At 35.3% G+C, this 25,849-nt stretch overlaps 1 protein-coding gene across 1 annotated transcript in view; it reads right to left on the bottom strand.

Moving 5' to 3' along the window:
* Window positions 1–3,679: 3,679 nt before the first annotated feature.
* LOC145984382 (uncharacterized) overlaps window positions 3,680–25,849 on the bottom strand; it is a 161,700-nt gene continuing 139,530 nt past the window's right edge. The window contains exons 23-27 of the mRNA XM_083118044.1: window positions 21,076–21,169; window positions 19,702–19,863; window positions 16,584–16,680; window positions 15,286–15,393; window positions 3,680–3,981 (exon numbers count right to left, since the gene is read on the bottom strand). Of these exons, the coding sequence (XP_082974170.1) occupies window positions 3,911–3,981; window positions 15,286–15,393; window positions 16,584–16,680; window positions 19,702–19,863; window positions 21,076–21,169 (532 nt within the window). The 3' untranslated portion in view covers window positions 3,680–3,910. The remainder of the gene's footprint in view (window positions 3,982–15,285; window positions 15,394–16,583; window positions 16,681–19,701; window positions 19,864–21,075; window positions 21,170–25,849) is intronic.

Below are 25,849 nucleotides of genomic sequence, written 5' to 3'. Positions count from 1 at the left end.
ACCCGTTCACTGGGAAAGTCATACGTTGATGCCGGGCCGCTTGCCGCCAGGTCTCGTAGCGAATGTCAGGGAATGCTCTGTATATACATGAACCTACTATGGAAATGTTTGTTGAATGTGTTAATGAAACTATAATACATAATTTAAGTAACTTTTCTTCCAGTGAAAATAAAACATTCTGAATGTAGTATATAATTGTAACTTAAAATATATTTTTTTTAAAGTTTTGAAGCTGAATTTTGGAATATTTTAAATGATAGTTTGCAAGATATTAATTGCCATGTTTTTCTTACAGTTTAATGATAATGACACTATTTACAGTTTAACATGATTAATATTTTGTATATTATTCTACACAAAATGTTTGCTATTTTTGCCTATAAAAATTATTGGATTTTAAATCAAGAGGATTTAAGTGTGTTTACAGTTTACATCTTACATTTCCTTTTGTATGAGCTTCACCCCAACAGTACATATATTTTGTTTACTTCCTTTTCCTTTCTTAGAGTCTAATAAACACTATTAAATGATTACGAGATTAATTCACTTTCACCAAAAACGATTCTGACATCTAAAAAATCCTTGTGTAAATTATTCTATAAATTATTTATTTCAAGTGATTTATATTAGTGATTTTTTTTTAAAAAAATCACCTGATTTAAATCAATCCACCTTGATACACACTAAAAGAAAATGATTTTTTGTAAGTTTGTATTTATGCAGGAAAAGTATGTGCAGAATACACCACTTATAAAATATTGTAAATCGCCATACTCTTAGGTGTGAAGACCCTTATTATTCGATATTTCATTAACGCCAGTTGGGCAGGCACAGATTATCTGACTGAAGGGTGACCGTTCCCTGCCCCTCGGGCAACATCGCTGAACCCGAATATTCAGCGGAAATATCTTAAGAGCTCTTGCACACATACCAATATTTTGCTGGAGTGTTTATCGATGACCACACTGACACCGGCATGAATTTTGCACACGCGCCGATAAAATTGGAATACCTTGGTGGGGGCAAATGAAGTGGTGAACAAAGTGCCAAAGGCGAGATAGCTCCTGCTTCAAATAAAAGGTTTTATCTTTTGTGTTTTTTTGTGTCTTCGACATTAATACAATCGCAATAGGAATAAAATACATTACTAGGTGCATCCCAGAATGTGAAATCATTGAAATAATTGGAGCAACATATCTGGATGGTTGCTCTTCTTATACCCTTTTAACTTGTTCTTTTATCTCCATTTGGTAAAAGGCAGGTTCCAAGAAATCAAAATCTCATATTCAGCCTTTTAACTTTTCCATGTGACCTTTGAAATAATAACTAACTGGCTTTGTCCCAAAGGAGGGAAGGGGCTATTTTAAAAACACAACTTCTTCCTTGACGCAGCTCAAATTTGTGACTGGGGGTCTGTGTCTTTTTCATTCCAAGCAGTTGTGGGTCGGATCATACTGCCGATTTGTCGAGGGGAGCTGCAGTTTCAGTACATACTGACCAGTCGGTGGTCCTTCCAGAAAATGTATCATGCGAGACCACATGTGCAGCTGTGCCATTAACCCCCGTTGATTTCTGGTGCTGATGATATCGTTTTGGGATGTGATTGATTTTATTGGTAAATGTGAGAAAAAAATCGTAAACATATACATCACCACCATAAGGCAAGTTGAATGGTGGCATCTTGAAAATCCGCAGTGAGCCCTGGGAAGGTGTTCAGGGGAAACCTTGAAAAATTTTAAATAGGAAAGGGTCTTGAGTAACACCTTACTGGATAGATCTCACAATTTCAAGAATTTTGTAGGAAATTTAGTTTGATATAGACCACCATGTGTGAATGGACAACTCAAAATGAATTTGCATGAATTCAAAGAAATTTGTTTTTGTTTTGATCTTGTCTAGGAAGTGGTTCCTGCCTGAAGTCCTGCTCCTCCCCCCCCATCCATTCCTTTCCTTTTCCATGGGATCATCACCAGAATCAAACTTTTTTTCAGGAGAGAGAGTAAATACCTTCACCAAATTGTGATACCTAAGAAGTAACTTTATTCTTATAAAGCAAAAGTAACTTAGTATGTCATCTGTAACCACTTTACTAGCACATAAATAATACAAGAACAGTGTTGGCATATTGATTGCTTCTTGGCCTCTTTAGGCTAATAACAATCGTGACCAAAGGAAATTGAACAGACACTCACAAATACACATGCCTGAACTCGAACTCACGTTGTTATGTGGTAAAATTATGAATCAACCCCTCCCGGTATTCAATCACCATGCTTGCCCATACCAAAAATCAGTGAAGCAATTAAGGCAGTGATACAAATGTACTGGAAAGCACATTCTGAAATATGGTGCATATTAAATTTTGTCGGGGCTCAAATAGTGGCCACTTCCAGCACTTATGATATCATCATATTTCTCACAAACCTAGGTAAGCCTACTTAAAATTTTGTTACAATATATTCATTAGTGTCAAATTTTTTAAAGGAATGCCAGTTCGGCCACTCTGTATAACAATAACTATCTTCACACTCAGAAATATTTCACAATTCAATTGTTAATATTTTATTTTCATTAGAATATATATTTTTCAGCATCATTTGCAAATATGCTTTCAAAATATATTTTACAAAAATTGAACTCTTTTATTGCAGATTTTTGTAGTTATAGTACAAAATTCACATTTCAGTGCACATAGATCTCCCCAGGCATGTAGCTACAATTGATTTCCAGGGGCTAACGGGTTATCAGGAGGGGCTTTGTAAACCAAGTCCATTTTTCAAAAGTTTAACAGTATTAAATTAAGGTAAATTATGTGTGTGGGGGGGGGGGCATTAAGTTGTATAACATTTATAAATATCATACAAATACTACATTTTTCTATATCTTTTAAAACCACTTGAATTTTAATTGACTCCTACTGAAATCATCCCTTACTACACACTCCATACTTGGGAGTTATTGACCTTTGATGCAAATGCGGAGGGAATTTGCATGATGTCAGTCACAGATTTCTGTCTAAACAGGGACAGCAAAGATAAAGAAGCTCACCTATGAAGGAAGACAATGTTCTAAATACTTGCCGCTACTTAGTCTTCTTCTTATAAATAAGATGAATGAATGTAATGTAATAGCTGCTGTTCATGGTCTGTGAATTTATCCTTCACCAAAGTTGTGAGCAAAATAATATTTGCTGTCTACATTTTCACTCTTCACTGCAAACAAATTATACAAAACAGTTTTACCTAATGTAAAAGGGGCTGATAGTAATGCCAGAGTGGGCTCAGCTCCCCCTGGCCCCTGCCTGCCAATGGGCCTGGATCTCCCACATAGCAATTTTTTTTATTTGTTTGGGTTCAAGTATGGAAAGCTTCCCTACTCTTACACATGAAACCAACATTTTGTGTTTTTCAGAGAAAATATACATACCTGCATATTTTAACCACAATTCTTAGCCACCAACATCTTAATTCATCTAAGGTTAAAGAATAAAAAATATATATACTTTTTCAAATCTGCAGAAAAAGACTATATTGGAATAAGAAGAAAGGTAGCAATATTAAAACAAATTTTTATTTTGTCCTAAAACATAGCTGTTGTAAGGTATCTATCCTACAAAATATTATGTAGACAAACTGAAAATTACATAATGTAATTACATGAAATGTAAGAATTAGTGCTTGTAGCATTATTGTATGTGGGTGCAAAACAAGCAAACAATGCAAATGTTTGATACCCACAAAATTTCACATGGTGGATTCTTTATTATTATTATTATTTTTGTAATCATTCTCATAATTTGCTATCTTTTCCCTCCATTCTTTTCAGGAATGTTGGGCTAAATGGGATTGTGACATTGACTAACTCTCCTGGATATGTTGGTTCCTAGCCTACACCTCTACATAGACTTTGCTTAATGAAGAGTAAAGTGTTGTGGATCGGTCAAGGAATGAAGCAGAATCTTTTCTGGTGTTGCAGGTCCATCTGAAAAACAAATTGCCTTAAATAATATTTAGGACTGTATGTAGAATATCTTTATGCTACAGATGTTACATTGAGATTAGTTTATTTTAGCATCTTTTGGACCTTTACAACAGGTTTTGGATTTATCACATAGTGTGCATACAGTACATTATTCAATACATACACATAAACTAGGACTGAGCTGACACCACTTTCAACTCATACTGATGCTTGGCAATTGTAATGTTAATAGTTTTTCAAAATATTGATTAATATATTAGTGTGTAAGTATTCCAATTCTTATATGCAGTGGCGAAGCGTGACATTTTTACGTAGCCATCGCAAGACTTGCCAAACATCATGGTAAATCTTTCAACCAGGGGAAGGGGACAATATTTCTCCTTGGTAAACCCCAAGGTCATGCAATATGTTATGTGATTCATATTCTGATATCTCACTGTGCTGTAAGCGCATGTCCACATTATCTCAAGAAAATGAAATTATTTTAGATTGTTTACCATACATTTATATCCAATGAGAAGTTCCGAAAATTGGAAGAGCAAATCTCATTGAAAATGCAAAATTTCAGGTGCAAGCATTTTTTACTGTAATATTAAAACTTTATTTAAAATCCGAATTACTAGGAATTACACCAAAAAAGAGTGTGAAGAAAGGTGCCATTCCTACATTGATAATAATTATAACAGTGTGAAGTAGGGATGGCCAAATCCGGATTATTTTCTTTTCTACAGAGTACGTACATGATCGTAAAATAAGGAAGACGAATCTTTGATAATATATTCTACTTGAAAAATAGAAAAATTGTTAAACCACTCTCTCTCTCCGAAATTTGGATTCTCTCTGAAATCCAGGTAGTAAAACTGAATCGGGATTTTAAATTTACCAGAATCCTGATATTTTTGCCCATCTCTAGTGTGAGGGTAAGATATGCTATGGAAAAGGTTCTGTCTGAGTATGTCTGCCACCTCAAGATCAAAAAATATTGTCATTTGTAAACCTAGTAAACACGCCGGCCTCCATGGTGGAGTGGTTAGCACTATGACATCATGTATCTCGGGTTAGAATCCCGACATGGATGTTCTGAGTGTCCCTTAATCAATTTCATTGTATTAAAACTCATTCTTATTTTCGCGATTATCCCAAAGTGGTGCCAAAAGTAAACCAAATCACTAAATCACATAGTAGACACAAAACAACAGGAAGTACTTAGTGTTTTGTAAAGAAATAACGTGTTTCCGAAATCGATATTTGAACCGCAGGATCCAAGAAAATTAAAAGGAGAAATTGTTTGTGTTTTTTGATGTTTTATTCACTACCACGAGTACTACACATAACAAAATATATTCTGGTATATATCGCAATGCACACCAGAGCTGCTTTTGTATAAAACGTCCGAGCAGCCACACTGTTCGCAAGCTCTCGTCTGACTGGCGCAACGTTCTTACTGGCGTGCGTATAAAGAAAACAACTGCATGTTGCTATGCGGGCAAAGAGCTGTGTTCTTAATGTGACATTTCAATGAAAATAACACATGATTATCATACAGAAATACTCTGAAGGAAATGCAATGGATCCAGAATTAGTCTTTTTCCAGTTTTTTCCAACACTAACCATGGGTAAATTTATGCTTTTGCTTACTTATAATTTTTTATATGTACCCGTTACTTTCATGTATTCTGTGTAAGTTGTGGAGCATTGTTGCATGCTTTACAGTGCTGGGAATAGCAGACACTCTGAGAAGTTTCATCTTGATAATGTCACTGCTTATATGCATTAATTTACCAAACTTTTTTGTTTAAAATATTCAAGGATTACATCAAAATATTACAAATCACAAAACATAGTTTTCCACACAAAACTGGTGCAAAATAAAAAGAAGCTTCGAATTTTGCATAATTTCCAGGATAATTTTTAAGTAGACACTGAAAGTGTCACATGGCATCCATGAAAGAGCAAAATGCCAGGAATGTATTCGCCGATATTGGAAAATGAATTCAAACCGATACTTTCTGATACCAATAGCCAATACAGATACATCAGCATTGGTATACTATATAATAAACAAGCAAAGAGGGAAAAATAATAATAATAAAGATACAGAAAATATCTCACTAGCTATAAATGGAACTGAGGTAAGAGACCCAGAAACCATTGCAACAATATTCAATAACACACTTGTGAATGGGAACCCAAACACTAGATTGCAAACAAAACACAATGAAAATTCGGGCCGACACACTAATGCCATTCAAAACTCTATGATACTGTACAGAGCTGATACTGGAAGAAATAAGTATAAACGACCTTGAGAAAGCTATTAATTCCCTAAATATCAAGAAATCATGTGATGTTGATGGTTGGTCTAACCATCTAGTACAAAATGTACACCCTGTATACTCCTAACTCTACAATTTGCTATAACTCATCATTAAGACATTGTATATTCCCAAAGATCTTAAAAAATAGTGTCAAAAAACCGATTTACAAAAAGGGGTCTAAAACAGACACCTTAAATTACAGACCAATAGCAATTACTTCACCCTTCTCCTAAATTCTTGAAAAAATAATCTCCAATAAAATCATATTTTTGCTCCAAATTTATTATAAATGACTATCAGCATGGTTTTCAAAAAAGACAAATCAACAAATTTTGCAACTAGGCAATTTATAACAATAATAATTAAAGCCTTGGAGGACAATGAAATTCCAAGCACAGTATTTCTAGATTTGTCCAAAGCATTTGACTCTCTCAACCACAACACACTTATGCATAAACTATATAGTTTGGGTATCCGAGGTGGCACATTTAACTTAAGTCATTTCTTTCTGATCAAACACAATGCACTCAAATTGACCACATAGATAATTCATCTATCAAAACCTTTACTCCAGCTTTAAATTGTCAAAGATAGGTGTCCCTCAAGGATCTATACTTGGTCCATTATTATTCATCCTCTACATCAATGACATACTGAATAACAACATGATGAAACTATCACCTAAGCAGATGACACTAACATAATATGTAGGTCAAAAACAAAAGAACAATTAGAAATCCAAACTTACATCTCAATGAATCAAATAACCCAGTACTTGAACACTAATAGCCTAAATGTAAACCATCAAAAAACAAATTTCATGATTTTTAACCCTGGCAACAAGAAGAACTTTGATAACATGATGGTTTACTTAGATGAAAATGAAATAGAGGATGCTAACCAAGTAAAATTCCTAGGATTGATCATCGATGATAAATTAAATTGGGAATGTCATACTGACTACATCTGTGATAAACTCACCAAAAATATTTATCTATTGAAAATCCTTTCACAATATAATATCAAGGTAATCAATATGAATCTTTATTATGGTCTTATTTATCCTCACCTAGAATACTGTATTACAGCTTGGGGAGGAGAAGCTCACGTACATACAAGAAGAGTGTTCACACTACAGGAAAGGGCTGTATAAACTGCATAAACTATGAAGCTTATTTATCTTATTTATCCTCACCTAGAATACTGTATTACAGCTTGGGGAGGAGAAGCTCACGTACATACAAGAAGAATGTTCACACTACAGGAAAGGGCTGTTAGAATCATATACAAAATACCATCCAGATCCACATGCAGAATTGTTTTTCGTGAAAATAAAATTATGACTTCATACTCGCTGTATGTTTATAAATCTATTATCTATGTACTTAATGACAAAACACACATTAGAAACAAAGAAATTCATGGACATAATACAAGACAAAGACAAAACATCCATATCCAGACTAACAGATTAACTCTGACAGACAGATCACCACATTCTGTAGGTATAAAATTCTACAACAACCTTCCTTCTTGGATAAATAACATCACTCTCTTAAAGAAAAAATGCATCTAATCAAAAAATACCTGACAGACAGGTGACATCATTGAACTATAATATAAATTAGACTGGGTACAAGTATCAAGTATACAAAGAAATTCAATAATGTCATAGAAGGAATAATGTATCTCTAATTGTAAAAAATCATGCATGCTATATATATATATATATATATATATATATATATATATATATATATATATATATATATATATATATATATATAACAAGATACGTTTATCATTGTTTTTAATATTGTGAATATAATGTACAATTTATGTAAGCTTCTTTATCGCTTACATGGGCAGCATGTAAAAAGTTTTGTTCTTATACTGTAATAGCCTGTATACCATAGCTTATATTATACAGGGTGACTGGTAATTAGATGTATTCCCTGAAAGGGGTTAAAGTAGAGACAATTTGCAATAAATTTGACCATATGATACCCCGTCCGAAAATTAGTAGTTTTCGAGATAATCGAATTTCTTTTGTTTCTTTAAAAAATGACAATTTTCCACATAAAAAGATGAATTGAGAAAAAACTGCTCATTCTATGGAACTTATTTCAGCATTTTCTGATAGCTAACAAATAAGTGGTTCGTTGAAAAAAAAGTTTTTCCCAAATAACAATCACATGTAAGTAATGGGTGGGTCTAAACTTACAAGTGATGATAAAAAAATGCACTCTTGGTTTACTTGGCAACGTATTAATAACAAAAATGGTATGACACGAAGCGTACAAATTACTTAAATTACTTCCTTGTGACATCTGTTATCCAACAAGCTACAAATGTTGCTAACATTCACATTTGTGTACAAGAAATAATACTTCATTCATCTTCATGTGAATGGAATCAATGAACAATACAATTAAAGAACATTACACGTCTTGATCAAAGTGGGCACCTCCATTAGGAATGCAGGCACGCAGGTTTTTGTGGACATTTGGTCTCTTAACTCATGATGTGATGGTGTCCTTGATGTGTTGACCAGCTGTTAAGATCCTCTCCCTGAGCTCTTCTTGCGAGTTTACCGGTGTCTTGTCATGTGGCTCCAAATGTAAAAGTTGCAAGGCGTCAAATCGATCGGGGGATTAAGCTGGGCAGCCATCATGCTGATAAATCATGTCACGTCTTGTAGCTAGAGGCACATCCTCCATCAACATTGCCATCCCGTTCCTTAAAAAATGTTCATAGGTGATGCCATTTAAGATTTGCGGCAGGAAAAATGGTTCGATCAAATGATTGTTGATTACGCCCATCCATACTTCTGCCTGGGCGTGCGACAGTGGCTGGATGAAAATTACCCAAAGAAATGGATTGGCTGAGGCAGCCCGATTCCCGATTGTTATTTGGGAAAACTTTTTTTTTCAACGAACCACTTATTTGTTAGCTATCAGAAAATGCTAAAATAAGTTCCATAGAATGAGCAGTTTTTTCTCAATTCATCTTTTTATGTGGAAAATTGTCATTTTTTAAAGAAACAAAAGAAATTTGATTATCTCGAAAACTACTAATTTTCGGACCGGGTATCATATGGTCAAATTTATTGCAAATTGTCTCTACTTTAACCCCTTTCAGGGAATACATCTAATTACCAGTCACCCTGTATATTCATGTATATGACAAAATCCATACCCATGTAAAATGGGTCAAAGGATGAATAAAGATTATTATTATTATTAGAGGAAGGGGGACAAATATGGAATACCATTTTTTTTTTGACCATTCAATGGCACAGTTATGAAGAATGTACGTGAGAAACTATCCACCTCTTCCATAATTAGTTCTTTAATATAATATAAGGTTTAGACTACGTAACATTATAGTAAGTATTTGCAAATAACATTTTCCTAAAAGTTGACATGATTGCTCCAAAAAAAAATGGGGTACAAATATGGAATACTGGCAACATTGTACAGAAAATGAACATATAAACACAATAAACACAATTGTAGTGAAAACATGAAATAAATTAACACTGTAAAGTCACAAATATGAGAAAGTTTCTGAACTGTACATGTCTGTATCACTATGATTATGAGGGCACTATTTACCTACTTACAAAAAATTGCAAATGTAAAGTCCATTATCATATCCTGCACTTTCAGTATGAGCACACATTTCGCACTTAACCCATTCTTCTCCATTGCTTATCATCAGAAAATTGTTCAGAACAGAAGAGACATTCAGCATCATCACTACTTGGTGTTCTGGCATCTGACATACTGAGATCAGAAGAGTCATCTCGCACGCTGAATACGCCGTCGCTGTCCGAGTCTGATGATTCACAGTCTTTTGGTAATGGCGATTTCCCCTTTTTTCCATTGTTTATAACAGGCTTTTTCTTAACAGCAGTGGACATTTCAATGGAAGTCTTATATGGTGATGAAGTCAGGATATGAGAGGTCCCTGCTTTCCTTCCCCTACTTCCTTGCCTCTTCTTAATTGCAGGAACAGGTGAGATGTCCCATGGGGTGGCCACTTCACTTCTAACAGAAGGTCCTGCTCCATCTTCGGGTTTGGATCCAGATGCAAGTCCATTGCCAGCTACTGTCTCTAGGGAGACGTCATGTGCGGTGGAATCAGTTGTGTTCTTGTTGTGGTCTCCTTGACTACATGCAAGGAAATCTGCATCTGTAAAAACATTGGGATTCACTGGGTACAGTCCTGTCACACGAAACCCATTCACAGCAATCTCACCGGTCTGGCATTTGAGGTATGGCTTACCAAAGAGTTCGGTGATGTCCATGTTTGTCAGTGGCCGAGCATTTTGCCTCATCCAAATACGCACTTCCTCGCTGCTGTAGTACGCTTTCAAAGGACTCATGTAATGTCCTGTCCAAGGGCTGCATCTTGTGAGTGGAGTGCGGAGGTAGACATAACATGCACACGTTGTTGTCACAAGCCAAATTTATGACATCCAAATTTCTCGAATGGGTGTAATGTCCATCTAAAATGAGGAGGACTGGCGACTCGGCTGATGGTGGTACTTTCTCTATGAAATGATGGAACCACGTGGTAAACAGATTACTCTGTATCCACCCTGAGGGATGGCAAGCAGCAATGGATCCTGGTGGAGCTCCCCTCATTAGCTGGCTGTTCATGTTTTTTCGAGGGAAAATTATCATTGGAGGTACAAAGATCCAACTTGCACTCATGCATGTGGAAATGGAGAAGAAGAATTATCCACCAGACAGAATCTTCAATGTTGATGAGACTGGCCTGAGTGTTGTGCAGAGTAAGGTAGCTCATGTCCTTGCTTTGAAAGGGAAACGACAAGTAGGAGCAATCAGTTCTGCAGAGCGGGGATCACTTGTTACAAATCCGATTCACTTAGAGCCATTTGATTCGTTTGAGAAACTTTTAGGAACAACAAACTCATTGCTTCCACGTTAATAATTTTTGTACATAAATGGGGTATAAATATGTAATACTACTATTCCATATTTGAGCCACTGTTACCTTCGAGTATCGAGGGCCAAAACTGTATTCAAACTCACCTCAACAATATATGCAAAATACCAGAATAAAGCCTGATTGATATGCTACAAAACTGTATACATGTATTTTCATTCTGTGTATTAATAAGAAGCACAAGGCAAAAAGGTACTTATCTCCAAACTTTTCACTTTGGGCGGGAACCACAACAATCGTTCTAACGTGCCCTGTTCAACCTCGAGATGCAAACTAACTGCTTCCTGTGGTGGTGAGGGACACTGTCCAGCATTTCACGGAGTTCTTGCTAGAGTGCAGCACTTACCAGGCGAGATATAATGGTATTCCATATTTGTACCCCTATTTCATATTTGTTCCTCTTCCCCTATTATTATATGTCATACGTGAAATCCATTTGTTAATTGATATGTACATTACATTGTATTTGCATCCATCCAGGGGTACATCTAGAATTTTCCATCTTTTGGGAGTGTAAGTTTTGTAATTAGGGGGTGTAAGGTTAAATTTAGGGCAAAAATTACTAAAAATTGAACCTTTATAAAAACTATAGGGGATGTCGAGGAAATTTTGGGAAGGTGTTAAGGGGGGTGTTCAAGGTGTATCACTGCATTTATCACAGGCTGTCAACTATTTGCCAAATGGAAGCTGTTTGAAGGATATTAACATATTGACATTGGTAATGCGTATCTATGGTGACTTTCTAGTCAGAAGCAGTAGAGGCGATTGAGTGCCAAAACTATGGGGTTAATAGCAGTTTACTTTATCTTGGTAGACAAAGCTTAGCATTAAGAGGCCATAGTAGTGTGGGGGCAGAAAGTCCCCCCACCCCCAATCACCACCACTTGTCAGAGGTTTAGAGCATAAAATCACATACGTTAACCGTTAACAGGAAATTTAATTTTCCACAAGCACAACATATGTTATGTCCAACCTAGGTTAACTCCATTATGACAAATTTGAAACTGTTATCTTAATGCACTCACTATTCATGTTGTAATCACAAAATATACACCCTCTCTGGTCTACAACTGGGTATTTTTTTAATGTTTTGAAACTTACATTTACTGCATGAATGCTAATATAAAACAAATTATTAAATGACCTAAATGTTATGTTACATCCGTTATGTTGGAATGTATCACACCTAAGCATTAGTAACAGACAACTGAAAACAATTACCATGGAATCAGTCTGAGAAATGTTCGAAACCAAAACATTAATCATTTGGTGTTTTAAGTTCACTTTACACACAGTACGGCTAATCAGGACTGAACCTACAGTTTAAAGTGGAATCCGAACCACTATGCCAAGTGCCTCCACTGGGTATCGAACCTGGGACCCCTTCATTACAAAGCAATGACGCTACCACTGCACCATCGAGGAGGCCCCAAAAACACTAAATAGGAATGATTACCGAGACAGGTCAGTATTTGACACCAGATGAAAAGAAAACCTCTTGCAATTACTGATATGCATAAATAAGAATACGGAAATCAAGCACAACTTGAGAATATAATTGAAAATGGGAGTCTAAATGACCACATCTTATTCACTGATGAGGGGTGTAAGGGGTGATGCTTCCACGTAGTACACCTAATTGTCAACCTCACTTCCACATTGTACACCCTGGACTGCATTTTGCACACTAACGAGGCTATGGCCAGTATAATCTTCATAGGACTGTGTGTGTGTTGTTCTGTGTCTTTGTTTTTATATGTGCCGAGTGCCTTTTTACAGCCTCAGCTTTTAACCAAGGTTAAGAATAATTTAATCCTCAGAAACGTGTTTTATATTTGTTATGATAAGGGGCTTGGCCCCGTATAGTGTGATGGGTGCAAAATAGCCTAAGTGCTGATGCACTCAAAATTTTAAATTCAAATTCAAATTGTTCAGTGATAAATGGTAAAGTGAGCCAATAAAATTGTCTTATGTGATTTCATAAAAGCCACCTGAGTACACTGAATCGCATAGAGCAGTGTTCCGCAACCGGTGTGCCGCGGCACACTAGTGTGCCGTCACAAGGTGAAAGGTGTGACGCGAACTTTTACCTACTATTGTAATATTGTAAGAAATTAATTGTCAATTTTAAGTAAGGAAGTGCTTGTTTATTCTTGCTGATAACTGTTATATTTTCATAGAAATTAAATGTAATTTATTTACTGAAAATTGTTATAGTTTGCTCATCTTATATGTATTCTCGCCTGTAATATTGGGCCGGTTTGATGGGTTACAGGCGGCAAGCTTTGTGTTCACCGCAAAGAAAGCCACGTAAGACTTTTAGCAAGCCTTTTAGTGGCCCGCATCAATCATACAATAGAGCTATTCAAGCGACTTCTTTGTTTGTAACATTGCATCTTTTGTGTTTTGTGCCTGTTTGTCGGCGCTTCTCAAACTATATTGCTCTTTTCCTTCGCCGAAGGACCCACACATTGTCAGACAACAATTACAGTATTTCAGTTCAGTTCTATCACAGCTGTGCTCTGCAGTAGTGCAATTATTGGATTGCTACACCAGTCTTACTATTTTCTTTTTTCGATATGGATAAGTTCCTTGTACGGAGTGGTCCGTCCTCGAGTGCAAGTAGTGAAACCATCGTGCCCGAAAAAAAGAAACAGAAAGTAGTTCACCGGCAATATAGTGATAACTATTTAACTTACGGTTTTTTTTGGTGTGGTGACAAAACATGCCCAATCACTGACTGTGTTGTGTGTGGTGAAAAACTCAGTAATGCTGCAATGGTTCTCAGTAAATTAAAACGACATTTGTCAACAAAACATTCCTCTCTGTTAAGTAAAGATGTGAATTATTTTCGTCGGTTGTTGGAACAAAATAAAAAACAAGTGACGCTCATGACTACGTCGGTACGTGTTTCGCAAAAAGTACAGGAAACTAGCTATAAGGAAGTAACATATCTTTCCGATATTTTCGTACACTTGAATGAACTAAACAGAAAAATGCAAGGTAGAAACGAAAATATTCTGACTAGTATGGATAAGATTCAAGGATTTATTAATAAGTTGAACTTGTGGATACAGACATTTGAAAATGGATCGTGTGAGATGTTCCAAACTGTATGGCCCCTTGCTGACGATAACAAGGTGTTGATGGACTTAATTAAAGAACATTTAGTACTCTTGCAGCAGACTTTCAAAAAATATTTAGGAGAGAGCGTCGAAAATTTTGACTGGGTTCGTGATCCATTCAGTATGGATTTGAAATATCTTCCGGAAAATTTACGCTTACAAGAGGAACTGGCAGATTTGAAAGCAGACAGAACATTGAAATTAAAACTTTTCGAAGTGCCTTTGGATACATTTTGGTTGTCAATAAGCATTGAATACCCAGCTATCTCCGAGATGGCAGTTAATGTGTTATTACCATTTTCAACTACTTATTTGTGTGAACTGGGCTTCTCGACGTTGACTGCAATTAAAACATCAAAGAGAGAGAGACTCAAATCCATCGATGAAGAAATGAGGCTTGCTTTGTCAACGATTCCGCCACGAATCAGCCGTCTGTGTGCAGCTAAGCAGGCTCAAGTATCACATTGAAGGTATGAGTCGAGTTATTTACTTTAAAATTCGTATTAGAAATGTGTACTTTCTACAGTGAATTAAAGTTAATACATTTATAAGTCTATTCGTGTTTTATAATAGTAATAATAATAATAATAACAATGATAATAATAATAATTGATTACATAACGACGTAATATTTCGTAATTATATTAAGATTCATATGATTTTGAGGGGACAGACATTTTGGTGTGCCGTGTTGAGTCTAGGCCCGTCTGGGGTGTGCCTTGAGTAAAAAAAGGTTGCGGAACACTGGCATAGAGGATTATTTGGTTAGCTGAATATGAGCATAATCATAAGATATAATGTTAACAACATTGTCATACTACCATATCAAACTAGCAAGCTAATTCTTCATTTAAACTTACATATCAAGTAGAAAAATAGCCTACCTAGTTCAAACCATTTAGCATCTCCAGCATCTTCTCTAGCCGATTCTAAAGCTTTCTTAATTGCAAAGAACACAGAGCTGGCCAGACAAAGTGGAGGTTCACCAGTAGCTGTAAAATAAAGAGCATTGCTCGCTCCAAACTTATTTTTAAAGAGAAATTCAAGAAATAATGTATTCTTTATCTAGTAGGGATGGTACAATTGCATAAGTACTCTATCATATTAGCCAATGAAATCATATCTCTGTGTTGGTGAAATTGCAGATAATTTTTTCATCCATTGTTTCTGTAAAAGATTTGTAGTTCACAAACATCTTCCATTTTGTTATTTTTTAAAATAGTTTTACAAAGTAGGTGCCCAAATCTAGTTTTTAATTGCAGTCACATAACCATGTGACATTAACTAATGATGTGAATGAATCATAATGGTTCTTTGTGGAAGATTTGCAACTTTATATTCTATTGAAAACTTATCAATATCAGTAAATATTATATACTGGTACCTGAAAAAAAATCATATTGATGCATTCCTAATATTTAGTATGCAATCCATAGCAAAATTACAAATAACAAGATTGGTTGTAAGAGTGCAGCTTAAGGATACATGCCAGAGACACTTAAGAATACATGCCAGAGAGATCTCGAATATTGCTACTGTAAGATAGGCCTTTATTTCAGCAATACAAAGCAACCTTTTTATCAAATGCAGTAATGTAAAATTATTTTGATGCAGAAGTCTGTGTCACTTTATGTTTAGATAGGTTAATTGGGACTGGACGTTAGGTGAAATCTCATCCTCCACTGGGATTGAACCCAGATCTGTTTGATTGTAAGGCACATCTTTATCACCAGACCATCACAAAGACATGACTAGAATATTAGCCAACGTATATTTTCTAAATTATTGTCAAATAAATTTCCTGGTAAAATTAATGATTAGAAAAAATTATCCCATGTAGATAATGACATTATGTAAGTCAATTAGGAGCAATACGATTTTATTCTCTTCTATACCAGAAGAAGGAATTGCTGATTTATTTTAAATATATGTTAAATGAAAATCAAGTCAACAATTGAATGCACAATGTTGTATTGGCAATATAATTCACACACATCATATGTATTTAGGTGTGAACACTTTCAATTTTTGTGCACACAAGTTATGGTTTCCCATCTTAATTATATAATGCTTACACAAATGTTGGCATGATAACCATCTAGTTCTTGTGTTGTCATAATAACAAAAATATTTTTATTTTGATACAACTTATTACATTGAGAATACATAAAGTTGCACATACCTTTAGATCTCAAGACACCAAATGGATTAGGTGCATTTCTTCTAAAAGTTACTCTAAAATCTGCTGGGATGTCCTTGCACGTTGGAATATTGTAATACTATGATTTAACACACAATATTATTATTAGAATGTACAACAACTTAATTTTCATGTTACAGAAAAAAGTAAGAGATTTCTTATGGAATTCTAAGAGTGTAAAACATAAAGCATAGTAGTTCTCAAACTTCATAAGTTCACAACCCATTTAATTTATTTTTTAAAAGTCGATGCCCCATCCCAATAATTTAATTCCTAATTGTAGCTTTCTAATTTTTCAACTTTACACATTAATGAATGTAACCTGGAAAGACCGTCTTCCCAGGTGGTTGTCAGTTTGGGCTGGAAGTTGCTTCACCCTTCTGGCTTTGACTCGAGAATAGCCAGTCTGTCAACCTACCAGTGGCACAACCACAGGGGAAAGCACGGTGAATTGCCTCCAATCTTGAATTCTAGAGGGGGGGGGGGGGAAGGTGGGAGGCAAATGTTGCAGTGAAGTTAAAAAAAAGCAAGACTAGCAGAATCTATGAGCAGCAGGACAAAAGAATACTCAAGATGGAATTAGTTTTCACATATTTCTGTCATTTTTTCAAACGACCAAGGGCACCTACAGGGAGGGTCACAGAGGAGCAATTGCCCTCTTCAATTTCAAATTTTATTAAAATAAAAATACATTTCATAAAATTTTCTTGCTTGCTTCACTAGCAATACCTGCTTATCTTACAATCTCGTCAAGTTCACAGCCATAAATAGGGGGCGCTTGGAGTTGGCCCTGGAAGCCAAACAATCTAAATGAAAAAAAAAATGTAAAAGAGAATGCCATGGCACCCCCCTGTGAAAATATTTGCACCCTATAAAGTCAATATTGTTTTCAGTTTGCAAAAATTTGGATCTAAAAACTGTCTTCATCGCTTTGTTTGCAATATGCTTCTTTTACATAACGCATTGTAAATTACCAGAGAGGGAAGTAAGACCAACTATGTACTTCAGACTGCTGCTAAACAGTTTTATCTTAAATGAAAGAACAATGGAAAAGGATCGTGCACATTTGAGAGACAATTTATATAATTTTGTTGTTTTGTTATGAGGCAGATGGATTGATTAATGTATTTAAATAATATGTTTATTCATATATGTATACATGTATTGAAGAAACTTTGAATACATACACAATTTAATGTTAACATGTTGAACGTGTGTAAAACATTTGTTGTACATGAAAGTTATTCATGTCATATGCACAAAAAGAATTATATTCATCGTGGATTTTCTGTCTTTCAAAAATACAGTTTCTATGCTTGTTTTCCATTATTAGCTAATGTGAAATTGAACATGTTGAAAAAAATATTTCAAATCATTTCACATTACACAGTTTCTGTAGATTGATCCCACATAGAGATTCCCAAGATCACGAGGTTCTCATCAGATTTCTTCCTGGGAAATGAAGACCCCGCCTTCCCCAGGAGTATTTTCTTTCCAATCTTGTGATAAATTCAGATTTGCACAGAGTTGAGTTGACTATAAAGCATTCCACTGGATGCTTCTTTCATTCTCTGTTATTTCTCTAGGATCCTTATTTCACAAGCACTGTTTGAATAGAATTATTTCCACTTTTAAACTTATTTATTTCTATACATTTTTATTATGCTGTTATAATTAATGTACTCCAGTTTTGACATTTGCAGGATAAAGATATAAAAAATCAGTTCTTCAGATCCATTCAACAGTTATGCAATCTTAATTTTCATTGTTAATAACATGTTAACTACAACAAAAAAATCCACAGTTTCTTTTCATCATAATCCTCACTGTTTTCAACTTGAGAATAATAAGTCTGCTGTTAAGAATTTTAGAAATGTTCAACTAGCTTTTCAAGTTATTAAGTTTGGTGATCTGATGGCATACATCAGGCTTTCAAATGTTTTTTTGGTTATGATAATATGAGGGTACCAGGGTCTTTTGGAGGAAGGAAGTAATGTTTATCATACCCAGAACAAGTAGAGTTTGAAATAAAAGAACGTCATGATGGATGCGGTAAATGTGGTTTAGAATTACTTACGTGAAATGTAGAAATTTCGTATTTCTGCGTTGCACAATTTAATAGTCAAATCCTATTAATTTCAAAGATCCTCTGTCTTCATTCACTAAGGGTACGGCATCTGGACAGCAGCGCAGAGTAAGTCTAGGGATGGGGAGTCACTCAGGAGGTTGAATTTGAGGCCGTGTTGGAGGAGGGAGTGGAATTCAGTCGGCACAGTGAGGGTGGTGAGATTGATTATTGTGTTGGCGGGGGTGTTATGGTTTGCTGGTGGGGTGGTGAGGGCAGGTGGTTGGGCACCAAGGGTTTGTAGTTTCTGTCACCAGACACTGTACCCATAGTGAATGAAGACAGAGGATCTTCGAAATTAATAGGATTTGACTATTAAATTGTGCAATGCGGAAATACGAAATTTCTACATTCCACGTAAGTAAACAAATGTCGTTCATCCAAATTGAATTTAATCCATCTCTAATTATTATATTTGAGCATTATATTATAACTGATGGGAAAAGTGCTCATTAAAAGTTTGCATTCTCAAAATAGAAGAATGGTACAAGGGGTGTCCCTTTCTGAACACACCAAAATGTCAACTTCACTTCCTTATAGTAAACTCTGGACCACATTTTGCAGACTAACGAGGCTCTGGGGTCTGCACTCACAGTCAGTATAATCCTCTGTGAGACTTGTGTTTTGTGCTACCCATGTGTGTTTGTAATTGTCTTTCATGAATTCCATGTTATCACTTTTCATCCTCCCTCATCTTTGGAATTAGCCAAAAGTCCCATAAAAATACACTAAATTTATCAAATCAATGTATTGGGAAAATGCAGGTAAATGTTTCATTGTAACTACAGCACAAAAGCACCAATTTATGCAAACGTACTTTGTACTGCTTATTTGAATTACTACTATTCATACTTACTGATTAAAATTTGTACATTATAACAACCATTTTTAGAGTAATATAGAATGAACATGAAATGCTTAAAAACATTCAATTAGAGTTAATTAAAATTAGATACATAATTAAAGTGAGAGCACCTGAGATCTAGTATTCAGCAGCTCGCCAGTTGTGGGATCGTATATCAGCTCTTCAGTAAGCCAATATCCCATACCCATAACAAAAGCTCCTTCAACTTGGCCAATATCTATTAATGGACTCAGACTCTTTCCAGCATCTTCTAATATATCTACTCTTTTCACCTGAAACAAAATATCGGATTTCAACATATATTTATATGTAAAGAAATGATAATTATATATAGCCTCTGTTTTGACATACTAGAGTTAAGTTTTTGTGCATTTCTAAATATAAAGAGTGAGTGCCTATGTATGTACCCATTCCTTTAGAAGGAAAATATAAATAATGGGGAAATATACTAAACGTAAATAATTATGGATATAAAATACATAAACTAGAGATTATCTGCTGATACAGATATAACTGTATTGGGTTATATTTGCAAATAGTTTTACCAGTCTTATTTCTATAAATAGCATATCATTTAGCATAAAATTCTGCTTATTTTAATATTTTTGAATGTTAATTCATATATTCTGGTCTTGATATGTAAAAGTCTACAAGTAACATTTCTTTTTCTAACACAAATCCCATTACTATCTCCTAGAGTGAACAATACAGGTATTTCATGGAACATTGCAATTTTTTAATAGATTTGTAGCATATAGGTTACTGAGCTTCTGCATAGCCAACTGGTTTGTGCACTCAACTTTGGTGCAAGTGATCACAGATTTGGTTCCCAGTGCCCCAAAAATGTTGGTGTTGACCAACTATCATGATGACAACTGCAAAGCTATTTGAAAAGAAGCAGTTGGCTTGGGTCTCAAAAGCCAGGAAAAAACGGTCATAGGACAGGACATGCTGACTAGGGATCACCCATTGAAAAGCTGTTTAGCAGACCATGGCTCCCCCCAAGTATGGGGAACTGCCAGAAAAGTGCTTCTCAACCATGGGACTTTGTCCCCAGTCTCCCTGAGGACATGTATCCACCCGAGTCCTCTGTCACCCCAGCCCCCCATGTATGTCAGTTAAATTTCATATCAGAGCATTCCTATCAAAATAACACGAAAAATATGCAAATAAATTAGAAGAGCTTTGGCACAGCTTTGTTGAGTCTTAAATGTATTGAAATTATCAACTAGATCTTCCTGCGCATAGTAATAGACCAATATCTAATCATTTCCTTATTTTGTAATCTTGGTAAACACGATTCAATAATACAGATATCACTAAATATGCCAAAATCCGACTCCTAATCTTGGATTGTAAGTTGTTGCATATATTATGAACAAAGGATATTCCAAAAGTATTAAAGAATGTGAGGAAAATATATGGGCACACTTGCATACATATACATGTATTTAATTATATAAAGTGGTGATGATGGCACATACCATACATTCTCCTGTTAGCATATCAACATCCACCTCTGAAATCCCTACTCCCCACACATCGTAACGATGGATGCGGTCCCTTACAACATTAATCCTAGAAAGAAAAGAAACATGGATCTGTTTAGTAAATGGAGTTAAATGGTATTCAAAATAGAATTGTTTGGTTGAATACTTTCAGGATTAGTGAAAAATAGTAGATGCACATCAAGCAAAACTCTTCCAAAAATGTCATGAAGAAATGGTGCATGCGAGAGAGAGAAAAGAGAGAGAGAGAGAGAGAGAGAGAGAGAGAGAGAGAGAGAGAGAGAGAGAGAGAGAAAAGAGTGAGAGAGAAAAGAGAAGAGAGAGAGAGAGAGAGACAGACAGACAGAGAGAGAGAGAGAGAGAGAGAGAGAGAGACAAACAGACAGACAGAGAGAGAGAGAGAGAGAGAGAGAGACAAACAGACAGACAGACAGAAGAGAGAGAGAGAGAGAGAGAGAGAGAGAGAGAGAGAGAGAGAGAGAGAGAGAGAGTGTGTGTGTGTGTGTGTGATGCAGTGGCATATTCTGAAAATTTAACCTGGTTTACCACATTGAAAATAAAATCCTTAGGAAAATATTTGGACCTAAAAGAGATGAGGAGACAAGTGAGTGGAGAAGGTTACATATTTTAGAACTGCAGAATTTGCCCAGATATTATTAGAATAATTAAATCAAGAAGACTTAGGTGGGAATGTGGCATAAATGGGAGACAAAAGAAGAGTTCACAGGATTCTTGTTGGGAAGCCTGATGGTAAGAGACCTATAGGAAGCCAAGGCGAAGATGGAGGTATAATATTGAGATGGACATAAAGGAAATCGGTATGGATGAAAAAGATTGGATTGATCTTGCCCAGGATAGGGACAGATGGAAGGCTTGTTATGCTGCAGCCATAAACCTTCGGGTTTAAGAAGGCTAGAGAGTGAGTGAGTTAGTTAGTTACCACAACAATTCTTATTGTATATATTTAATATAACACCCCATCTAGATTAGAAATAAAACACCAATCCAAGCATGCAAGTAAAACAAAAACAAGAGTTCAACAACTACAAATTTATGGCAATTTCCATATTTTTCATAAAATCTTCTTTTTATCTAAAATTGAACCTAGATTTCCCTGCACCAAGGCAAATTTCCCTTCATGTAGCAACACTGCCAACTGTGGCAGAGAAAGCAGGAAGGAATAGGCAGTATTCTCTCACCAACGCTGTTTGGAGCGATGGAACTGGCCACATGAGCTGCTTCTTTTATAAAATAGCTACTCTCTTTGGCTCCCTCACATCCCCATGTACAATCTGGGAGGAGACCCGGTTATCAGAATGATGTGATGGAGAACAAAACATGGCATCCATAAACCAGTCTTTAAGTTCTTTAAATAGTTTCTTAAATTCTGGTTTTAAACCTTTTTTTATTAGTTTCCATAATATATAATGAGAAATTACTCCTATATTAAAGCTAAATGTATGAAAAAAATTGGTTTACTGGTGGTAAATGTGGAAACATGGAGAATACACCACTGGAGTGATGCATGTATTTATGTTGTTTAGCTTCTCATCCCATCAACAAATTATACCCTGATTACAATAAGTTATATTATTATTGTTTGCAGAATAACTAAATATTTATATCAAGAGCTGACACTATAGCAGAGTGACAAATTATACCTTGTAGAGGTATGGTACATTAAAATGGGTTAATGGAGGTGTAAGCCTGATCAATATCACCAATTTCTAGGCCAGTCTTTTCAGGAAACCCAACCCCTTAATGCCATGCAGATGGAAAAATTTCAAAATTAATGGGAGATAATGTAATAAAGGTAAAAGATGAATGTGGTAACATCATCTTGTCTTACCAGAAATAACTGAAAGATATATACATTTTTGTTCAGTGAGTCTCATGGTCAACTTGGCCGCAGAGTGGTGGCCAGCTTTCCTGAGGTGGGAGTGCATCTGCCTGCAATGTGCTTCCCTATCCAGATAGCTGGTGACCAGTTTGCACATGTTTGTGAAGTGTTAAGGTGTTGTGTTTTAGTTTGTTTTGTTTCAGTTTACGTATTACTGGTGCTTTTCTGCAGTTTTAATCTTTACAATTTTTATGTACATCATTATGAATTCTTGTAGCGAAGGTATTTAGGAGTTTTGCAGCAGAATTCCCAGATGTTCCTGTTCCACAAAGAAACCATGTTCAAAAACTTATGAAGATTTAAAAGAAAATATCAGAAGAGAAATTGTAACAATTTCGGAAGAGGAATTGATACAGGTTAGTAAGAAATTTTCCAACAAGATGCTTGGAAATGAAATTTATATCTTTGGAACTAAGAGAGATAGAGGGATGGTACATGACTTGTTTTCTTCAGCGTTGGAAGGGGCTGCATGATGAAGTGAGCAGTGTCATGGCCAAGTCACATCCAGTGTGAAACTGAACTCGAAAAAGCACATGCAGCCCATGAGAACTCAGCAAACAAGAGAAGTGCTTTGGAAACAATTGATTCTCTCTACTTGAAACGCTAACCCTTGAGTTACCTAGTCTGCTACCTTTTCACACAAGGATCCAAGGTTAAGAATTCGCACCATGAGGATAGCCTGGCGGTAAGCATCCTGGTGACAGATGGGGCGAACTACTATCACAACTGCAGATTTAAATCGGGTGACTTCTTTATTAAAGAAATAATTTGTAGAATAATGTAGGATTTTGTAGATATCAGAATCACTTTTGGTGAAAGTACGTTAATCTCATAATCATTGAATGGTGTTTATTAGGCTATAAGAAAGGGGAAGAAATGTGTATGTACTGATGGGGTGAAGCTCATACAAAATAAAATGTAACATGTAAGCTACAAGCACTCTTAAATTTCTATTGATTTAAAATTCAATAATTCTTATAGGCAAAAATAGCAAAGAATTTTGTGTAGAAAAATATACAAAATACTAATCATGTTAAACCATTAAACTGTAAATGAACATGGCAGCTGATATTTTGCAAACTATCATTAATTCAACTACAAAGACTATAAAAAATATTTTAATTTATATAGTACATCCAGAATATTTTATTTTCACTTGATCCAGTTGGAATTTTCAATTGGTTCCAATTAAAATTTCAAATTGGTTTCAATTGGAATGAATCGGATTCTATCAGATGCCTAATATAGCTATCGGAATGTATTGGCTTCAATCGGAATCTCAACTGAAACCAATTGGAAAATCAAGACAATATCCAATTGTAAGTTTGTATATATTGTAGAATCAATATGTTATACATTCATTTATTGACTCAAAGCATAGGTATAGCTTAATTTTTGACACCACACTTCCTGTAATTTAGAAGTTCTTTGGAAAAACAACACACTTGATCTGAATTTCTTCTGAATTCTAATGTATACTACTGAAGTCAGATTTATCTTAATATATACCTATAAAACTCTAACCAACTTAACTTTAAAGCAGGTAGTAGTTGGAAGAAATGTTCATATTAGTTCTTGTTATTTTCAATGTGAAATGTCCATACTTATTCTTATGTGTATATATTGCAATTGGAAAACTGAGCAATCTTTTGATCAACTAAGTTGATCTCGACAGTGTTTTGTTTGTTTATCACTTTTTCAAGTGTTGTGGATTAGATTCTTTGTTTAACCTAATTTGTTGTTGTTTTTGCATGTATAAAGGAAGAACAACATGTCAATTTATGACTGAAGCAGCATGTTTTTCGATTTTCTATAAGTGTGTTAAACACAATGAAGCATATATTTGAAAAAATTTTGTATGTGAAAGTTTTTCTAAGTTACAAATTCCACATGCTTAACCAGAGATTTACTTTAGTTGATTTCTTCATTGCATTTAAAGATATATAGATAAGATTTTTTCATAAGCAATATATTGAAAACAATAAAATATTTTCCAATAGCAATCAATTCATTACAATTGACCAATCGGTTCCAATTGGCCAATCAGTTCCGATAGCATAGGCGCCGACTCCATGGGACTTAGGGGGGCTCGAGCCCCCCAATGTTAATGATGAAGGGGCAGAGCCCCCCCAATAATTTTGCTTAAGAGGATCTAATGTATTATTTTTCTTCACTTGTAAAGTTTACTCTGAATTTTGCCACATGAACTTAACTTTAAATACACATTTGAAATGTTCTATACCATCAACTTTGGGGGGCTGAGACCGATCAACCATCAACTTTGGGGGGGCTATGACCGGAAACAGCAAAACACATAACTTATAACTATATATTAAGTATGTATATAATTATTATTTACTATTATATATATATTAATCAGAGACATAATGAATTTAGCCAACGACTTGTTAAAGACTGTTTGGGAATCCCCTAAAAGAATGCAAATATTTAGGAATATTATTGATGTGAATGAGAAGGCTGGCCATACTGGACTGCGACCACTTTGCCCTCGTCGGTGGACGTTGAGAGCCTCCAGTATGCAACAGATCTTAAGGAACTATGAAAACCTTCTCAATTTTCTTGAGAATTTTTCTGAAGAGGATTCTACTGATGCAACATTAAAATGTGCTGGATACCTGGAGACAATGCTTCACTTCAAGACATTTTTCTTTCTCTCCCTCTACTGCCATGTGATGGGTCAAATAGAAGAGGTAAACTGTAAGATTCAGTCTCAACGCATTGGTTCTACAGAAGTAGAATCAAAACTAAAATACTTGACTGACATCTTTCAAGAAAAGCGAATGTGTTTTGAGCAGTTCTGGCAGAAATGCACAGAGGGCAAACCGAGCC

This window comes from Lepisma saccharinum, chromosome 2 (assembly GCF_977018435.1).
Source record: "Lepisma saccharinum chromosome 2, izLepSacc3.1, whole genome shotgun sequence".
Taxonomy (NCBI): Eukaryota; Metazoa; Arthropoda; class Insecta; order Zygentoma; family Lepismatidae; genus Lepisma; species Lepisma saccharinum.
This window is presented reverse-complemented; position numbering and strand designations above follow the sequence as displayed.